Raw genomic sequence first — 21,404 nt, 5'->3', positions numbered from 1 at the left:
CCCTCCAGCTGTTCCTTGTGGGTATTATTTCCATGTCGTGCACCTGCATACCTGGTAGGCAAATGCCCAAGGTGAACAGGTACGGGTCTGCCTTCCTCTGTGCCCAGCGAGCCCTCCTTCCAGGAGCGGTGCCTGCCTGAGAAGGCACACCTCCAGGGAGAGAGGAAGGGCAGCATCTCAAGGCTGGTGTGTGCATCAGGCCCAAAGGTGATGCTGGCCATGTTCACAGAGCAGGGAGCTGGGAGGAGACTGGCAAGGGTGTGAACCAGAAGAGGCCAGCGCTGTCCTCCACCTTCCTGAGTCCGATCACCTGGTGTGGGTTCAGAATCTGACTTGAGCTACTGTGATTTTTATGCAAAATTTGGAGATGCATTTTGTCTGTTCAGCCAATTCCTGTTCTGAAACCGGGTTCCTGAGCTTTATGGGTGACATGTATCTTTGGTCCCCACTGACAGGAGACTCAGAAGCATCCTGAGTTTGCTTCAGAAGCCACATCTGTGGCCAGGACTTAGTAAAGCCAAGGTGCTCAGAAATGAAAGGCCCTGACTCTCCCCACTGTGGGTATAAAACTTCTCTTAAAAAGAGAGGCAAATTACATTATAATAATAATGACTGTGGTCTGGTTTACCCTGGTTAAAGAGGGTAATAAAAATAGACACTCCATCTTTCTGAAAGACAGACTCCCTTCTTAATGACAAAACTGAACATAAGTCATTGGCAGAAATTTCTTTAAATGGTTACAAATGAAATTGCAGGTTGAGAGGCCATGCTCTTTCTACTGGTTTGTAGTTGTTCTCAGTCTAAAAAATAAAAATGCTCCCTAAGACGTTAGTGTCCCAGAGAAGGGGTTTAAAATATCCAAGCATAAAAATTATGATTTTTGAAGGAATATTCTGATTGGAAAAAGAAAATGAGAAAAACGACCTTTGTATAAGGACTATTATGGGGCAGTAATTCAGAAAATGCAGGTTAAAATCTATTTCTCCTGGCTAAACAAATGCAAAGGAATTAACGCTAATTGAATAAAGATACATATCGGGCTTCATCAACGGAATTTAGAAAACAGACTTTTACCTTCCCTGAACTCTCTGCACACTCATATACATGCATATACTTTTTATTGAAGCCAGTACCAAGGGACAGTTTCCTAACCTGAGATGGATTTGAACTGGGCGGGGGACATTTGTGAGAATGGAACAGGGCTTCTTTTTAAACCAGCGCTTCTTTTCCTGAGGGTATTATGCCTAAAAACAACAAAAACGGATGTGGACATATAAGCCACAAGGATCCAAAATATTCCATCCTCTACAATCAAAGGTCAATACTTTACATTTGGGATGACTCTGGGAGAGAAAAGACTTAAAACAGGATACTCTGCCATCCGGTTGACCTAAGATACTAATATATGATAAAGGATACGCATCAACAATGCTTTATTATCTTCGTGATCATTTCCCTTTCTGCTTGGAAAAAGTGAATGTTCTGTGGCCATCTCACAGCCTCACAGGATGCACCGCCCCCGCCTGTTTCCTTTCAGGGTCAGTGGCTCCTGATTTGGGGGCTGGGGGCCTGGGGGAGGCTGCTCCGGGTCTTACCTTGTTCTTGCTGCTCTCGCATGACTGCAGGCTGGCGAGGATTTGGCTCTCAATGGCCTGGACCCACGCGTCTCGCTCCTCGTATGTGGTGGCTTCAAAGTGCCACGTCTGGCCAGTGAGGGACACAATGATAAACTCAAAGTTTTCTTCTTGCTCTGAAACACAGCAGAGTGGTGGGGATGAAGAGTTTAGCTTTCATGAGACCGAGGCCCCTCTGCCAAGTCCCCGGTCATGAAAGGGCCTTTGGGTTCAATCGCGCCTGCATGGGGCCGCAGGCACACACAGGACCGGCCGCCCCGCCGTGGAGATCTGAACCCGCACACCTCCAAACACTCCGGATTCGGTTCCTAAAGCCAGCGTGGCTTAGCTGGGTTTCAATCAATGCTCAGGGGAGGAGGAAAAAGGAAAGCCAGCGTGTGATGTCAGCACCTCTGTGCTGGGCACAGATGAAGCGACTCAGGGATATTGTATTGTAACTCGTGTTCTTGCTATTGTAAGTCGGTGCCGGGCTCTGAAATTGACAGCGGGCTGAAAATCAAGTGAACCCTGCTCATCTCAGGGTGCAATTTAATTTCCTTATAAGCCCCTGGCCCCGATCCACAGATAACACCAGAGCAAAGACGGAGGCCTCGAGGGTGTCTGTCATTTCAGGGCAGAAGACCAGGTACGGTGGGGAGACTCAGTGTGACAAGCGAGCCAAATACCAGGTGATCTGAGGGGCACCTTGTGGACCAGGAAGAGGGGCCCCGATGTTCAAAATCCTGCCCCACCAGCTGACACACCGGAGCCTGGACGAGTTCTCATCCATCCTAGGCTCATTTCCTCACCTTACGGGGGCAATCCACCTTCTTTAGTGCGTTTTCCACCAGCTAAATGATGTGCACAGCTCAGGCCCACAAGGGTCTGGGCCAGGAGACAACCCCCACGGCCGCCGGTGCACGCTGCTCTCATCTACCCTCCTGCCTCGGACACAAAACAAAAGGCAGAGGAGGTGCTGGGCGGAGACGGCGGAGCCAGCTGCGGGGAACCGTGAAGACGTCTGCGCGTGGAGTTCCAGGCGCCACGTCTCAGACAATCGGTGGTTGCCCGTCACTGGCTGCTGGACGGCGCGGGGTCACCATCTCCCGGGCGAGCGATCGTTATCAATAATGCAAATGACCCAGCGCCCACCTGGCGGACTGCTGCTCTAGTCTCTTGCCTCCGTCACCCACACGTGACCATTCTTTCTGCTCATATCTGACAAACCTGTCTGCCACGCTCCTGGCCCCTTCAGCCTGTGTCCCAGGCACCCCTCATGGCCTCTGACCTCTGAGGGACCCGCACTGCCCGGGCTGGCCCCGCCCCTCCTCAGGACCCCGCCCCTTCTCAAGGCCCCACCCATTCTCAAGGTCCCACCCCTTCTCAAGGCCCCACCCCTTCTCAGGACCCCGCCCCTTCTCAAGGCCCCGCCTCACTGGGAGCCCTTCAGCCTCTGAGACAAGGATGCTCCCTGGGCCTCGGAAGCACCTGCAACCACCTGCAGGCCCCTCACCACCTCCCCTTTGGTCTCAGAAGAGAAGCAGCTCTTACTCCTGTGACTGAGAGACCCTCTCATCCGACCTCACTGATCCCGGGCAGGTGGGGACCAAACGCCTGTGTCTCTGTCCTGGGGCCAGGGGACCGCTCCCCTAAACAAACACCGACTGCCACGGAAACAGGCCCGCGCCACCTTTTCACGGAGTCGTTATGTATTCTGAGGACAACAGTATCACGTTCTACGCAACATCAGCATCGCTGCTCTTTCAGAGTTTAACCTGCTGGTGGGGGAGGCCTGAGTCCACGGATCCTGCTCTGAGCAGCTGGTGAAGGCGGGTCAGGGCTTCTCCCACCAGCATACCAGCCTCATTGGGTCACGTTTCTCCGACAAGAGGGCCCACGACTCCTACCAGCTTCTCACACGTCTGTGACCTTCCCTCCTGGCAACTGTTCAGAGCTCCTGTGATAAGGGTGCTTTGTGGGGGTATAGAAAAGCGCTGGGGGGAAAGGAGCAGGTTGCAGGCCCACCCCATGAAAGGGGCCAAACTGGGCATCATATGGAGCAGACTCAGGACAGCTCAGTGAATGGGCTGAACGAGAGGGTCCAGAAGTGGGAGGGGAAGGGCGGCTGGGATGCCACTGGACATCCAGAGCCAGGTGAACTCTCTTCCAAGAGCCAGAGTGGAATAAAAATATTTTCATATAAAAACTGAAAGAGCCAATGACCAAGCACCCTTCCCTAACGGAACTGTAGAATCTGGAAGATTCTACAAAGAAAGTTTGAGCCAGATGGGTTGGTGAGCAAAGGAATAGATATGTATGTAGATACATCTAAACAAAAACTATACTAAATGCTGATTCTCTTATCATGTATAATTTGGGGAAAGTACCCAGTTTTAGAGAAATTAAAGTGGAGATGGGGACCCAGGAGTGAAAACGCCCTAGGATTTTTTGCACTGTTGCCCAGGAGAGTTAAGGACTAACTTTAGACCTCGGTAAATTATGTACACGTGAGAAAATACCAGGGTTCACCTCTATGAGAAAAGAAATATGTATGACTTCATGACATGAAGCATGTATGACTCCCTAACAAAGATGACAGAAATTTAAAATATGGTTAAATTCTTTTATCAAACTAGGAATAGAAGAGAATCCTCTGTCCGTGGACAAAGAGTAGCTATGCAAACCCAAAGAACATTATTCTTAAGGATGAAATGTTAGAAGCAATCATTTCACATCAGTTAAAGGAAACCCCAAAGAATCTACAAATGGTGAGAAATAATACTCACAGTTAGTAAATGGGCAAGATAGACGACCAATATAATGAAACGTTCATTGCATTTCTGTATACAAGGATTTAACAGAAATCACATTTAGATGTACCTGTTTATTAATTCATTTCTTTTCATCTGGGAGGGAGGGAAGGAGAGATACAAAGAAATGTGAATGAGCCAAACAGTTCCCTAAAAGCCACAATACAGAGGGTGACTTGGAACTTGTAGTCAGTGTTAGCTGGTGGGAAAGAGAGAACCTCACACCGCATTAAGGTGATAAATTGACTCAAGAGCGTGCGTGGCCAGAGAGGTTTCACTCGTCTTTGGAAGATGAAAGCCTGGGTGGTCCACTAATGATAATGCAACACCAGAAAGGCTCAAAAGAGCAAATGGAAGCAGGGCGTCCCCTGCCCCCAGCCTGGTTGACAGCAGTTCATGAGAAAAGGCTGGGATTGGAAAGGTGAGCCGCGGGAACACGCCTGGATGACTCTGGAAAGCAAAACCATGTTTCACGTCCTAATTGAGAACCCACTGTGCAAACACCCCAAACTCGATTCATCTGACACAGTGTCCTTTTGAGAGGGGGAGTCCAGCAGGGTGACTGTCAAGCCAGAAAGGCACACAATTAATTATATGAACAATGAATATGGGAATCAGAACCCACAGTCCCAATACTTCAGTGATTGAGAGAGCCGCAGCCATCAGCGGTAGTGGCTGTGACCGTCCGTGAGTGTGTTGTGTTTCTAGGGTATGAAGCACATACTCAGGCCCCTCTCAGCCATGGGCAGGTATGTGTCGGGACTTGTGGTCAAGGCATTTCAACCCATAGTAGCTCACTTTGGTAGTGAAACGCTGACCAAACGTTCTTATGTGAATTTTTTCTTGTTTTAACCAAATGGCTTGGCCTCGCCCTGGAGAGGCAAGGGGACGCTCCTTTAAGTTTTGTCTACGGAGGATCAGGCCACAGCTCTGGAACAAAGAAGCCTCAGGTGGTGCCTCTCTTGTTGGGCTGGCCTCTCCCCAGCAGACCACACTCAGAGACTCCTTGCTGAGCTGTGGATGTGGACATCTGGGCTACCTGGAGGACGGGGCCCAACTCAGCGCTGGGAAGGCGGGGAGGAGGATGGGATGGACCACCCCCATGCTATCTCAGTGCAGCGGCAGCCCACGGCGGGGCTACTCCCAGCCTTCTTTTGGATTTCAGGCCCTGGCAAAGATGTCTTTATACAGAGTCGGTCAGCTAGGTGACCTCACTTCCTGAGGAAGGGGTTAAATCTGTGCATGGAGTTTAGTTGCAATCACTCTACAGCAGCAGCATCCATGGACCCCAGCTTCTGCTGATGGCTTCGTGTGTTTCCCTGGATACTGCTGGCATGCAGCTGTTTTTCTTTTTGAGGGAGGTTAATATGTTGAAAGTTGCTCAGTCGTGCCCAACTCTTTGCGACCCCATGGACTGTAGCCCACTAGGCTCCTCTGTCCATGGATTTCTCCAGGCCAAAATACTGGAGTGGGTAGCCATTGCCTTCTCCAGGGGATCTTCCTGCCCTAGAAATCAAACTGGGGTCTCTAGCATTGCAGGTGAATTCTTTACCAGCTGAGCTACCACAGAAGCCCAATATGTTAACTCCACTGATGGAGCAATAGTAAAGAATCCACTGGCCAATGCAGGAGATGTGGGTTCAATCCCTGGGTGGGGAAGATCCCCTGGAGAAGGAAATGGCAACCCACTCCAGTATTTTTGCCTGGGAAATCCCATGGACAGAGGAGCCTGGCAGGCTACAGTCCATGGGGTCGAAAAAGAGTCAGACACGACTTAGCAACTAAACAACAATAATATGTTAACACAGATACAGTTAAGAGTTTTCAGAACTGAATTAGATCTGCATTATGACTTTCTTTTTTCTCCCAAGATTAAAAAAAAAGTAAGAAAAAGGATTATAGAACAGTTACATTTTAAATCATGCTACATATGACTTCCATGAAGGAATACTTGTTTCTTTGTAATGCATCTACTGCATGGAATAATAAATATGAAAACAATACTATTGGGCTCCAAGTTTGTGTCAGGAAAAATGCTAGGACTTTCTTGGCATCATCTCATTTACTCTGATCACTTTCTTCTCTCAAGGTGGCCAGCACTGCTTTGTTTCTTAAGAATGAACAAGCATTAAAAAAATTTCTCCTAGGGTGTCCAGTGGGAGGTGGAGGGGGTCTCCCCACTTCCAAGTGAATTTTTCTGTTATTCTTCCCTCACTCCTGACGGCAGAACATGGTAATGAGCTCTTTTAAAGGTAATTTTCCCAGAAACTCCTGGTTACTAGGTGCCATATTTCTTTTTTGTATTTTAAAATTGTTATTATATTTAAAACTTTTTGACTGCACTGCTTGGCATGCGGGGTCCCAGTTCTCCCCTACCCACGCCAGGATCAAACCTGTGTCCTTGTCTTGGAAGGCTGAAATCTCAACCACTGGACCACCAGGGAATTCCCAGTGTCATATTTCTTTTTAACTCATCACATCTGGAGAATGCCGGGGACACACGGCTGTGGATCAGGCAGTCATCAGTCGGGGACGTTCCAGCTGCCATCTTCCTGCATATCCCACTCCGCAGCCAGGGATCCGTCCACACGGGGAGTAGGGACACGCCCACGGACACCAGGACAGTCAGAGCCGGGGATGCTCGTGGCTGCTCTGGTCTGTCCTAGTGGGGGACACATCAGCCAACTGCTCTTATCCAAGTCGGGGCCGAAGAACTCCTTCCGTCTCATCTGGGACCTCACCAGACACAGCTCACTGGTTATCCACAGGCAGGAAACCCTCTGCCATCGGGGCCACTACCTGTGGACAGGTGAGAACGCTGCTGACCAGCAGAGGGAAGCAGGGGTGGGATGGACCCAATGCCTGCCAGGTCCCTGAGTCCCTGCAGCCAGCTCCAGCCACCCTGTCCTGCTATTGGTTTGGACAAGCTAATCCATTCTCCTCCCTCCCTTTTTTTTTCTTCTGCCTAAATCCATTTAAATTTCCATCACTTCCAAACAAGTCTTGATGAATCTAGTGGAGAAAAGATCTGTTCCTAATGGGAGCCTCTGAGCTGCTGCCTGGTCATCATCTTCTTAGGTCAACACATGGTAAACCTCTAGATTTGGTCCTGGCTTGTATTTCCATACCATGGAGCTAACACTCATTAGGTAAATGGCAGATCTGGGGACCTAAATACTAAATATTACTCCTTCATCTGTGTGGACAGGACATTCACAAGCTCCTCCCCACGTTCAAACAGGACTTCTATCAGGTGACACAGCCCTATTCCAACCACCAGTGGACCAGAAGGACACCCTCACATCCGACTCTGGGATGCTGCTTTAGTATTTGCAACCAGATAAAAAAATAAAAATAAAAATAAAAATAATTGGCAGTGAGAGGCCAGTGAGTCAGAAAGACAGAGCGTTCCTCTCCAACGTCACCCTCATTTAGAAGGTGAGGAATGAGAAGGCTGAAGTTCTCACTGGCTGTGTTTCAAGTGTTTTCGTTTCACTACTACAAACCGGCTCTTCATGACCATTACAGCGGCTTATATTTAATTCATTTTGTAAATATAGAATTCAGCCTGCAGAAATTCCTGACGACATCTAAGGGACAGGCTGTTTCTCAGCCTTAGATACACAGGTGATCATGAAAATTCAACCCCCTGGTCCCCTGGTCGTGAAAAAAAAATCAGCCCGCCACACCCAGAGCCCGAAAAGAAAGACGGGTGTTGTCTCACAGTGTGACATTCCAGGGCTTAGCGCTTTCATAAAGTTCTGTGATTAGGCTCATAGGGATTTAAACAGTTTTCCGTGTTTAACGGCTAGCTGTGGAAAGTCCACTATAATAGTATTTTAGCACCATGAACCTGTCGAAACCGACCTGCCCAATTATGCCAAACGACATTAATAACACCGGATATTACACTAATTGCGTCCAGTTTCTATGCGGACGAGGCCCCGTGGGGCTCATTTCGCCTCCTTAGGGGCGAGCAACTCAGCCATCAGACTGATTTCACAAGAAATCCCTCCTCATTACACAAGTCCGGGCTGTCAAACTTTTTTTTTTTTAAAGGTTAATGGGCCAATCAGTCATCAATTATTTTTGCGGAATCTTAGCAGGCAAAGGGTTAAAGGGCTGATGGCAGCTGCAACTGATTTCCACTTGGAGGTTGTTTTCAACAGGGCACGCCTGACAAGGATGCCTTTTGGGGAGCGGTTGGAAGGCGAGACGGACAGAGGCGCGCCTCCAGTCTTGAGGGGCGGGAGGTCCATCTTGGGCTGCCCACCAGGAGAACGAGGGCCCCGTGCTTCTGCGGAGGCTGAGAGGGTCCGGACCCTCCTGCTGGTCAGATGCACAGAAGGGCCTGCCAGATGCAGGTGTACTGTGTATGGTGATGCCGAATAGATGTTTCTCTCCTGCACTTGCAAGAACTCAAGGTGTCTGCAGACATCACTCATTCCACGTTCTTCATTGGCCAGATGAGGAGTCTGGTCCGTGTTCCCCAGTTCCCCTACAAAGCTGGAACCTAGACCCTGATGTCCACTTCTATGAGTGAAGCTAAGCGTCCTTCTGGATATAGTTAAAGACAAATACACGATGAAAGCCTGTTACTTTAATGGTGCAGAGACGACAGAGTCCAGGATGGATGGGCCACGTGCCCATGGGCAGAGGTGGTCAGAGTCGAGGCGCCACCAACTCCAGGCTTTTCCACGGTTACCCTTTCAAAGTGCCCCGACCGTCGCATAGCCAAGGCTCGTGGGAAACGCCCGTCCTCTGCGCTCGTGACATCTGTTGTCAGAACTGGGACTTTTGTGTTAGGGTTCAGCACAGGACCCTGATGACTGTGCTAACAGCAACTCAAACCATTGGTCACACACTTTTCCTCCCGAGCAGAGTTTGCAATGGGCTTCTCCCTGCTCCTTTTTCCTCCTTCTAACTTTCTGGTTTATGTTGGGGGTAGAGCCGATTAACAATGTTGTGATAGTTTCAGGTGCACGGCAAAGGGACTCAGCCATACACATCTCCCTGTTTCTGCCTGAACCTCCGCATTGTCTTTTCTTTGCATCCTTCAGGTCTTGGGCTCCCACTTTTGGGGTCCTCTCTCCCACAGTGCCCTTCTCCCTTCCTGCCCTGCCATGTCCTAACTAGGAACCTTGAGCTGCCCACTTCGCCCGGCTGGTCTCAGCTCAGTAGTCCAAGAAGGAGTGGGACGGACTATGATGACAAAGGTGTGCTGTGCCTTCCTTTCTTTTGCCAGGAAAAGACCTTCGTCACTAACCCCAAACAGCCTGATGGAGCCTCAGAATCCTTCCCAGTCCAGTTCTCCAGGCTGTTGTTCAGTCGCTCAGTTGTGTCCGACTCTTTGTGACCCCAAGGACTGCAGTGCACCAGGCTTCCCTGTGCTTCACTACCTGCCAGAGCTTGGTCAAACTTGTGTCCATCGAGTCAGTGATGCCATTCAACCATCTCATCCTCTGTCATCCCCTTCTCCTCCTGTCTTCAATCTTTCCCAGCATCAGGGTCTTTTTCAATGAGTCAGCTCTTTGCATCAGGTGGCCAAAGTACTTGGAGCTTCAGCTTCAGCATCAGTCCTTCCAATGAATACTCAGGGTTGATTTTCTTTAGGATGGACTGGTTGGATCTCCTTGCTGTCCAAGGGACTCTCAAGAGTCTTCTCCAGCACCACAATTCAAAAATATCAATTCTTCTGTGCTCAGCCTTCTTTATGGCCTAACTCTCATATCCCTACGTGACTACTGGAAAAGCTGTAGCTTTGACTATATGGACCTTTGTCAGCAAAGTTCTCCAGGTAGAACTTTTCCAACTTATTCATCTAAGTTGGAAACCAAGATGGAATGCATTTGCTAGTCTGCCCCTTTCCTAGCTATGCCAGGCTTGGTCAAACACAGCCTCAGGCTTTTATGCTAATTTTGAGGAGCCCTACAATTTATAAAATAGTTCAATATTTCTGCTTTCAAAGAGTATATTCAATAAGCATGTGGTCTAGATATTTTACCCAATTATGATGAAAATGACCCATGTTTAAGATTTCAGCCCAAACCCACCATAACATTGAAAGTCAGTTTCTATTTATTTTCAGTTTTTTGTAAGAAAAGATAAATGTGAAGAATACAGTGTCTGGGATTGTGCAGACCCAAGACATATAGCAAAAAAGAATTAGTTAAAAAAATGCCCTCTTGCACTTGAGAAGCTGTTCATTTTAAACAAAAAGAAAAAAAAATCACTCTTTATAGACACACGCGGGTCATGGTTCTCAGGTAAATATTTTTGCAAGCTCTCAGCTTGGTAAATGTATTTGTTTAGCCCAGAGTCCGACTGAAGTGTTGTACTGTGGCTTAATTTAGGACAACAGCAGAATTCATGTCGTGAAAGAGCTAGACCCCAGAGGGAGGTCACAGAGTTAGGACTGTTTACTGCTCTGCGTTATCACAGGAAGATCCTCATGAAACACAGAGAAGGTTTTGCTTTTCCCAACACATTAGGCAGAGGTGTGAGGGCAGCCGGAGAGCCAGGCCACAAGACAGCTGTTGCTCCCAGAACCGTGGGGGCCCACGCGCGACTTCTAAATTACGGCGAGTGATTGGATCCCTAAATGAAACCATCTCAGGAGGCAGAAGGTGGCTGTGCCTGGCACCCGCTCGGGCCCAGGCACCCCGGGAATACTCAAGGCCCCAGCTTTCAGTTTAGAAAGAGAGAACCTAGAGACCCCTGTTGTCATTTACCTGGTCACTAAGCGATGCTCCATATGCTGTTACTAAGTGATTCTCTATACGCTTCCCATTTGCTACTCATTCTAACTTACGTTCATCACTTTTCAGAGGTCCCCTGCTCTCTGAATCTACTGGGACATGGGGCCCAGGACCCTTCCTCTGCCCCCACCTCCAGCTCTCCTCTCCCAGCTGCAGCTCAGCAAAGGGGTGCTGACCTATCTCATCTTCCTTTGAAATGCTGAGGGCTGGAAAAAGCTGGCAGTCTTGCTTCTCTCCCCAGAAAGCCAAATCCTGGAGCAAGCGCCCACGAAAGGGTTTCCTAAATCTGGATTTATCTGTATGAGATCTTGGCTGTTCGTGGTTGAAGAGGGCTGGCTTTGGCCGATCCTGCCCTGTACGGACACATTCCACGGGCCTAAAATGTCTGTGCTTTGTGCGGTGTGTTCCCAGAGATGGTTTGCCATGACATAAGCCTTTATGACAGTTTCACAGCAACCAGCGTGTACCCAGTTCAACAGTCAGGGCTTCATCTGCCTCTCTCAATTTCCTCTTCAGCTGTGCTTTGACGCAGGTTTTATGGTCTCCATCTTGGAGAAAGAAATCTACGCAGGGGAGGACAGACCCAGCAAGGCCAGGAGTTCATGAAGCGGGGACATGGCAGAGCTGGGATCGGACGCAGGTATATTGGACTCAAAAGCCCAGTTTCTACGTCTGATGGGTCTTTGGAGGATGAGGGTACAGTGGAACTGGGAGAGGTAGTGAAAAACGTCTGGGAAAAGGAAGTTTGACTTTTAAAATCCCCTCTTACACTTTCAGGGGCAATACTTCCTGCTGAATCTCAGCTCCTTGCTATGTAAACGATACTCAACCTTCTAAATTTTCTTTGAGAGCGTCCATGGCATTTCTGACACTAGGAGCAGTGGAAGTGGTGAGTGCGGGCGCCGTGTTACCTGTCTCTGGACACATGACCTCACCGACTGTCCCCACTTTACAGATGGGGAAACTGAGGTGCAGAGAGGACGTGGGGATGGCCCCAGCTTTGAGCTAAGAAGTGGGGATGCGAGAACCAGACCAGGACTATTTGCTTAAGATAGTCTTATGGTTTCTGATCAGGAACCAGGCTTTGACTACAAGTGTGTGAATGACTTATGGTGAAGAACAGTCTGGCTGTAGCGTGGAAGGCAGCCTCAGACGGTGGCCCCGCACAGGTCAGCAGGCACACAGGGCTTGGGGAAGGCCGCTGGGGTGGGGGTGGTTGCAGGACAGGATGCCAGGAAATTTGAGCCCTCAGCCCTGGGACCCATCAGGGCTCCGGACCCCCGAATCCAATGTGGCCTCAGTCTCCTCTCGACCTCCAGGCCACCAGAGCCTGGTTGGAAATTCTCCTTTCTCACCCTGCCTCAGGATCTCTGTCTGACCCTCCCTGGGCTGACTGTCAGCCTGTCCCCTCCATCTGCCTGGGGTCCGGCTCTGGGCACCTGCATCGTGGCAGGAACCCGGGACCTTGACAGGTGGGAGCATGTGAACATCACCTGTAACTGAACAGGACGTGGATGAGGTGGGCGTCTCAGATCTATGCCTGCGGGCTCCAGAGGGTGGAGAGGACAGCGCAGAGTAGGCCGGCCACAAACTGGCCTGCTTGTGTCCGCTCCTAGAAGAGGGACACTCTTGGCCGTCCACTGGAGGAAGGGGGTGTGAGCGTGACCGGGGCCCGAGAGACCAACCAGAATGAAACCTGTGCTTCTCCACAGTGGGGCCTGGGTGGAACCACAGTGCCTGGCACCTCCGAGTTCCCCCATCTGGCCTTTGTGCGGTGGCCAAGGACCCCAGACAGGCAGCACACGCCTGCCTCTGGGGTGAGTTCCAGATCCACAGACACGGAGCCTACACCAGGGCTAAGCCGGCACTTCGGGCTGTACTGAGCCCAGCTGGTACTCGACTGACATGTCCCATGCATACGATGTGGGTGGGCCTGACACCCCCGGAAATGCTCCTTGTTCCCCGATACATCTCTTCTTTGCCCATTTACGCTTTTCCATGTGCCTTCTGTAGGAGCAGGGAGAGCTGAAAACTCCCAGAAGAGTCCATGGTTGGCCCACCGCACAGTGGGTGATGGTCCGACCCACCCCAATGGTTCAGGGAACATGAGGACCGAGGACACGCACACGGATCCCGCGTCATTCTGCCAGGGTGATGCTGTTCACAGACCATGCAGCCGGCTGCCTGGCCGTGCGTCCTGCTATACAGTGTCCGCTTCTGCTCAGGTCTCTCTGTTTCCAGAAACATGTTTCCCTTGGAGTTGAACATCCCCAAGTCCAGTCTCACCCACCGGACTTCAGATACGATTTCCCCTTGGCTTAACAGGCAGCTATGAAGTGAAGAACCACATCACAAACTTTCCATCCCACCTTGCACGCAGGCTTCTGAGATGGAAGAAATAAAGTTACATTTTTGTTGAAGGAATTTAAATGTTACCAACTTGAGGAAAGAACTGAGTTTTTATAAAGTAAACGGAGGTTTAAAATTTAGGGCAATATAATACATACAAATGAGGCTTCCAGTTTGGTTTCAGAGATAATTAGCCCCAGCGGACAGAAAAAAAGGTGGAAGAGAACATATTTTTGTTTGTTTTCTACTCCTGTCCATGTGTGTCCCTAATTAGTTGTTTATTTTCATCCACTCCTGATATTCATCCTTGACTCTTTCCATGAGAACCCAGGAGAAGGGTCACGGAGCTGAGAGATCCGGGCATGTGGCCTGTCTCTGGAAGATGCCAGCTCCCGGTCCTGCAGAAAACCGTCTGACTTGTTTAAACTCCCACCTGTAACGAAGTACCTACCTGGCAGTGAAGATTCAATGAGGAGATGTGGCCCTGGGGCCAGGAGAATGAATATGAACGAGAAAGGGCTTTGGAGTGAGACCGTCAGGCTCATTTCTTGGTCTTGCCCGTCTGTCACCAGCCTGAGTCCTACCATGTCTAAGCTGTTCTCTCTGGGGTTGCATGGAGGGGTGTGGACAAGCTCCCTGGACAGGGCCTGCCCACCACCCCTGAAACTCAAGTTCTAACTCCCTCTACAGGAGACTCTGGTGTCAACAGTATTTTATGGGTACCTCTGAACAAATTACTCAAGCGAACCAGTTTAAAAAAACATTCCATTTGGGAATGGGTATCTTTAGGGGAACACTCAAGGACTCAGGTTACAACAAAAGTTAGAATGTTTGAAACATGACTTCTCATGAAGGGTCAATTTATAGACAGAAAATAGGCAGTGATACCATATAGCAAAAGATGAGAAATCAGAAAGGCATGCTGATATTTTCATATAGTCACATGGATCCAGTACTATCATCTTAAAAGCTGTATGACATGAGACTTGGTACATACAGATAACAGTCTTGAAAGAAACCCAAAGTAAATGAAGACTGGTCATGTCACTTAACTGAAGATTCATAAATGTAATCACGTGCTGAACAGAAATGAAGGAAGGTGAGACAGAGAACTGGCCACTGTGGACTTCAGCATCTTCAGGACCACCCAGAGTCCTGGCAGTTGACGGGACCCTGAGTGCACGGCAGTGTTGCCGTATTTAGATTTCAGAGAGCAGAGAGCATCATGGTCCCGCCCCACCCAGGAGTGCTGGGCAGGGCGGACTCTGCAGGTTACCTGGTTGGTCACGGCTGAGAAGTTCCCACTTCTGCACATCGTCACACCTGTTGTGAGACACTTCCCTGCCAGTGTCCCCAGGAAGACCCCGTCAGCAAGTCTCAGGGGTGCCTCCTCCCCCCACCCCAGTTTGGTATAGAACCACAGGTAAAGCCAGACCTCACAAATATTGCTTAAAGGCTGGAAGTCAATCAACAAATCTGTTGTGACAAATGCACACACACAAGAAAAACATATCTCCTAGGGACAGAGGGAAGAGAAATGATTATGAACCCTAAATTGAAAAACTAACATTAAAACATAGTGAATGAGGACACTTAAACCCCTTTAAAAGACAGCAAAAATGATACTGCCGGTGACTGTTTCTAAGCTTCTATTATTTTTCTCTCTCATTTTTGTCTCTCTTGAGTGAATGCTTTGAAAGAAAATACCAAGATGGGGGTGGAGGTCAAGCTCCACTGGTACCTTAACAGACGGACAGTTTCCCCTTGAGGAATGAAAAAAAAGATTATGATTAAAACAATAGGTCTTTTACAAGCCATCATGAAAATGTAATTTTGTTTTTCAGATTCCTATTTTTTTTTTTTTCTGGCAGAGAGCTGGGCTTTTGGTGGCGAGACAGGAGTAATTGTGAAAGGAAGGAAAAAAGGATGGTGATATAAATCAGCAAAGGTTAATGATCGGGATGTGAAGAGGGGGACTTGTTTACAGAAATAGCATGCAATTTAAAATTTACAAGAGATTTAATGCCACTGCTTGGCAATCACTAAAATCAACAGCCCAGAAAACAGTGACATTAAGAAAAATATTACAGTTATAATCATCCCCAAATAAGTCAATTAGTGTTAGGGCACGAGCTTGCGATTACTTGACCCATTTGGCTTGCACTTAAGTGAAAAAAAAAATGTCCCCCTATTATACCGAGATCGCTGGATTGTGACCTATTTTGCATCGCACATATTATACGGCAGCCTCCATTACAAGGGCTGGGGCTGATGGCGGTGGTTTTCTTTTGCCTGGCATCAAAATAATTCTGACCCTTGACATTTGTAATCATAAAAAAAAGGGCAATTTATAATTGTGTTGTTTCAAATGAAGGTGGGGAGGGGGGGAATTCAATCTGCTATTATACAAAAGCAATGACGGCTGTCTTCGGTGAAAAAAGCAACGCAAGTCAATTTGTGAACTTTGGCACCAGACGACCTTTAGAAACACAACAATATACTGAATTTACAAGCGATAGCAGCCCATGCAAATGACGCGGGCCTGGCTGCTTCTGGATTAGAGCTGCAGAGAGCATTACAGAGAATGTTTCCACAAAACAAATTAAGACTGTTACTTAAATGTCACGGCACACTATTGTATTCGGCTACAGATCATTACACCTGATACTAACACTTTTAAAAACTGTAATAACTTGGGAAATATTACACTGAGTGCCCACACGTAGAAAGGGAAAAGAAAAAAAAGAGGAGAAAATAGGTTTCTGAAGTAATTTAAACATCACCAGTCCAGGACGGCAAGGGAAAGGTCAAAATTTAAGTAAGCTGAAAGGAACATGAATGGTAAAAAAAAAAAAAAATCAAACACACAAACAAAAAGACGAAAAGACCACAAGAATGACTCTGCAAACACAATCGGGGTGCATGCGGCTTTGGGCGAATCGCATTTCCATTTCTGCACCAGGAGGGAAGGAAGGCGGGAAGGACAGGGTGAGGGGTGCGGAGGGCGTGGGGGCCGGGAGGGGGGCGGCGTTACCTTCGGTGTTGGTGCTGCTGCTGTAAATATTTCGCAGGCTACCAACACGGTTTAGTTTCCATGCTTTGCGTTTGGCTGCATCCCGAGAGCAGAGAGGGGAGAGGGGGAGAAAGAGAGAAAACAAAAAGGAAAAGAAACAAATGAAAAGGGGAGAAAAGAAATGTCAAAGGAGCACGTGACATCACCTCCGACGTGCAGTTCCCGGGAGGCAGGTGGGCGCCAGGAGCGGGGGTTCGTCTCCCAGCCGGGCCTTGCCAGGCCCGAAGCGCAGAGGGACTCGGGCAGGGCAGAGGGAGGCCAGCCAGCATCCTTAGCTTTGCACAGAATCCAGCAAAAGCCCAGACAAGGAAGTTCATGCACCCACCTCGTCCTGCTGGTTCTACACGCGCCTACTGACAACAGAGCAAAGCGGGCCTTGTCCCTGGGGGCTGGTGCATGTGTGCGTGCTAAGTCACTTCACTCGTGTCCGACTCTGTGTGATCCCATGGACTGCAGCCCGCCAGGCTCCCCTGTCCATGGGATTCTCCAGGCAAGAAGACTGGAGTGGGTTGCCATTCCCTTCTCCAGGGGATCTTCCCGACCCAGGGATTGAACCGAGTCTCTGCGTCTCCCAGGCTGGCAGGCGGGTTCTTTATTGCTCGTGCGTCTTTTGGAGGAGCTACCGAGGCCAGTAGGCATAAGCCCTTGGATCTGGCACAACACTGGGTGAGCGTCAAATCAAGCAGCTCCTGCATGTGCTGCAGACCACAGGTCTGTAACTCCCAGAGCCGTTAAAAAAAAAATGAAGTGTTTTCTCCCCAGACATATTGTGATCTGGACAGGAACCTGGACCAGCTAAACTCAACTCAACACGCTGCGGTTGACGGTGGTTCCATTTTCCTTCCTACAGGAGGAGGCTCGGGGGCTCTGAACCGAGGCACCCAAAGAGCACAGGCCCCCTTGAGCTCTCCATGCACTGAAGGAAGCATCCAAGAGAAAAAGACAAACAGCAAGAGATCCACGGGGCAGCCCTGGGTTCAGCAGTGAAGCGCAGGACGAGACCCCACGGGCGAGGCATGCCCACCGCTCACACTGCGTGTGGTGACGAGCTGGAACGCTAAGTCCCGCTCCCCACCTCCCCGGACACTCTTCTGCTCACGCAGGTCCTCACCTCATCAGCCCCAACCCTCCCACCCCCCGACTCAGGAACTAGACACCTGGGGTAAACAGGTTGCCTCCCATCAGCCCTTCAGAGGAGATATACCGAGAAGAACAAACAGTTAGACAAGGTGGTTCTTGAGAAACAAGTCTTCAGGCTAACGTGGCTGAAGATCCAGCCAGAGACCCAGTGTGGACAGACGTCACCCACGCTCCTGAAGACAGGGCATGATCGCATCACCCATCTCTTTGGACTTCCACAGCCGGGAAGAGAAACTTGTCAAGCCTTGCATGAAGCTTTCGCTGGATAGTGAGTGAGTGAAAGCCGCTCAGTCGTGTCCCACTTTCTGCGACCCCATGGACCATACAGTCCAGGGAATTCTCCAGGCCAGAATACTAGAGAGGGTAGCCTTTCCCTTCTCCAGGGGATCTTCCCAACTCAGGAATTGAACTGGGGTCTCCTGAATTGCAGATGGGTTCTTTACCAGCTGAGCCAGAAGGGAAGCCCACAAATACTGAGTGGGTAGCCTATCCCTTCTCCAGCGGATCTTCCTGACTCAGGAATCGAACTGGGGTCTCCTGCATTGCAGGCGGGTTCTTTACCAGCTGAGCCGTCAGGGAGAAGCACTTGTCTAGTGCAGGTATGAAGGGCCAACCCGGGGAGGCAGGTGTGTCTGAGGCTCACTGCAGGAAGCCAGGCTGACACGCAGATGGACCACAAGGCGAGGCGTGCACTGGTCAGGGGCCAGCTGGCTCACCCCAACGCATCCCTGGCATGGGATGGGCTGGCTGGTCTTGCCTGCGGTAGCTTAGGGCCACACGGCTCACCCTTAGGCAGTGCAGTGCAGGCTGTCCAGGGTCAAGTTCTGGGGGCCACAGAACAAACAGGGAGAAGACCAGGTCTCCACAGGGACTTCTGCTGCTGACGCGAATGCCAAGCACTTTGGTGCACACTGGACTTGCTTGGCGCGACAGTATAAGATATATTTGAGAAACAGTACTCTATAATTAGGATGCACATTTTATGTTAATGAGAGTAAAAACTAGCTGTGAGTTAGTTCTCACCTGATTCGAAAGGAGAAAAAGTGAAGCTGTAACTAAATGACTAAGAAGGACTCTGTGGCTTGAAAACCCAAATTAATAAGAAAAGTCTTGGGAGTCTGGGGTTTAGTAGATGCAAACTGTTGTATATAGAAGAGTTAAATAATAACGTCCTTCTATATACAGGGAACTCTACCCAAGATCCTGTAATAAACCACAATGGAAAAGAATATGAAAAGTAATATACATATATGTTGCTGAATCACTTTGCTGTACAACTATTAACACAATATTGTTGTTCAGTTGCTCAGTCATGACCGACTCTTTGCAACTCCATGGACTGCAGCATGCCAGGCTTCCCTGTCCTTCACCAACTCCCGGAGCTTGCTCAAACTCATGTCCATTGAGTCAGTGATGCCATCCAACCATCTCATCCTCTGTCGTCCCCTTCTCCTCCTGCCTTCAATCTTTCCCAGCATCAGGGTCTTTTCTAATGAGTCAGCTCTTCCCATCAGGTGGCCAAAGTACTGGAGCTTCAGCTTCAGCATCAGTCCTTCCAATGAATATTCAGGATTGATTTCCTTTAAGATTGACTGGTTTGATCTCTGTGCAGTTCAAGGGACTCTCAAGACTCCTTACAGAATATTGTAAGTCAACTATATTTCAGTAAAATAAATTTTAAAAAGACAAAAAAAGAAATGTCATCTCTAACCTAGTAAGGTTGGTGAACGAGTCCCTTCTACACAGGTCCAAGTTTAATTTTCCATCAGTACAGAAGCTTCCCTAATCTCTACACCCTCAAGGTGTCTTATCTATAAGGTATTGTCCCAGGTAACACCATACCTGGCAACAGGGGCTTGAAGTACAACCAGTATTACAAAGATCATTTGAGGCAAAGGAAACCAGTCATAGTTTTCAAGAGTTTCCTTGGGAAATGTTCAGTGGATAAATACCAGGTTCCTCAGGTACACGGGGCTTCCCAAATGGCACAGTGGTTAAAAAAAAAATCACCTGCCAATGCAGAAGACGCAAGAGATGCAGGTTCCATCCCTGGGTTGGGATGGTTCCCTGCAGTAGGAAATGGCAACCCGCTCCAGTATTCTTGCGTGGGGAAATCCCATGGACAGAGGAGCCTGGTGGGCTACAGTCCATGGGGTCCCAAAGAGTCAGACACGACTGAGCACACATTCATTCAGACACATTCAGGTGCAAGTCACATGTTCACAGAATTAAGCATGTACTCAATAATCTCAACAGCCTAAGCTCTGGCATCTTGGCCCGTGTTTCAAAAGTTCCAGCAAGTCACAGCCACAGAAACCGCACTCCTCAGTGGAAAAACTTACCTCTTTCTAAAGCATTTACATATAAATAGGCAGAATCGGGGCTGGGCACCCCTCTGCAAGGAAGCAGAGCTGGTGCAGAAAACCTCTTTCCTGCCTGCTTTCCAGCTGGCATTTTTCAAACCCCAGCCTCCCATTACTGTGTGGATGGATAAGCAGGAAGTGAACTCAAAGCCTGGTTTTCTATTAACCTATTGATGAAATAATCAATTTTAATGTGTAAAATGTCATGCCTTCTTCTTCCTCCTAAACAAATGGACATTTTCTGGCTGATACAGAGGTCCTGAGACATGCATTTGTCTCCCGGGGCATTGATTGCTCTAAATCTACTTGTTTAGAAGCTTCTCAATGAGAAAATACAATCATATTATCATCAATAAAATCTCAGGTTATGTGCAGCGCTGCTGCGTGGATTCACCTTCTAAGGAAACGAGGATGCTGTACCCAACAGACCCAGCGGTAAGGCAACCTGATGCTGCTGGCTAGATGCTGGCTCCATGGACCAGCACATACCAAGGCCATCATGCTGGCAGCATCCTTTGACCTCAGGCCTTTGGATTAGTCAGTGATTCTTGAGGACTTCATGTGGAACTAGCTCAAATGACTAAATTTCCTGGGTAATCTTTATTTTAATTAAATATTCAGTTCTTAGTAGAGTTCTTTGTCTATTCTTGCCTCCTTTGTCATAGATTAGGTGACCATAGGTGCATGGGTTTATCTCTGGGCTTTCTCTCCTGCTCCATTGATCTGTATTTCTGTTTTTGTGCCAGTACCATACTGTCTTGATTACTCAGTGCTCTGTGCTGACCTAAATGGGCAGGAAATCCAGAGAGGGGACATATGTCTATGCATAGCAGAAACTAACACAGCACTGTAAATCAACTATACTTCAATACATTTTTTTTAAAAAAAATTTATCTTTTAAAAATCTTTCAGGAATATAGTTTCATCTTTTTAAACAAAAGGCTAACTTACTTTGATTTTCTCACTCATTTCACATAAAACAATGATTTTAACATGAGAATCTCCTGTTATGGGACAAAAAGACAGCAGGGTGTGAGCGTTCCATCAGTATTTCCCATTCTACTCTTCTGCTAATTGGATAAACAACAGTCTCTTCTGTGAGCAGTTTCCAGGATGCCCTATGTGCTGCGTGCATGCTAAGCCGCTTAGTCATGTCCAGCTCTTTGCAACCAGATGGACTGTAGCCCACCGAGCTCCTCTGTCCATGGGATTCACCAGGTAAGAATATTGGAGTGAGTTGCCAGGCCCTCCTCCAGGGGATCTTCTGGATCAAGGAATCAAACCTTCACCTCTTACAT

General features: G+C 48.7%; 1 protein-coding gene across 9 annotated transcripts in view; it reads right to left on the bottom strand.

The window, feature by feature from the left end:
- AGAP1 (ArfGAP with GTPase domain, ankyrin repeat and PH domain 1) overlaps nucleotides 1-21,404 on the bottom strand; it is a 568,266-nt gene that overhangs the window by 64,891 nt on the left and 481,971 nt on the right. For 5 of the 9 annotated variants that reach the window (XM_070463558.1, XM_070463559.1, XM_070463556.1 and 2 more), the window contains 2 exons: nucleotides 16,565-16,639; nucleotides 1,596-1,750 (listed from right to left, as the gene is read on the bottom strand). In XM_070463558.1, the coding sequence (XP_070319659.1) occupies nucleotides 1,596-1,750; nucleotides 16,565-16,639 (230 nt within the window). The remainder of the gene's footprint in view (nucleotides 1-1,595; nucleotides 1,751-16,564; nucleotides 16,640-21,404) is intronic. The other 4 variants (XM_020905503.2, XM_020905504.2, XM_070463557.1 and 1 more) reach the window with 1 other exon arrangement.

Source organism: Odocoileus virginianus, unplaced genomic scaffold (assembly GCF_023699985.2).
Source record: "Odocoileus virginianus isolate 20LAN1187 ecotype Illinois unplaced genomic scaffold, Ovbor_1.2 Unplaced_Contig_4, whole genome shotgun sequence".
Taxonomy (NCBI): Eukaryota; Metazoa; Chordata; class Mammalia; order Artiodactyla; family Cervidae; genus Odocoileus; species Odocoileus virginianus.
This window is presented reverse-complemented; position numbering and strand designations above follow the sequence as displayed.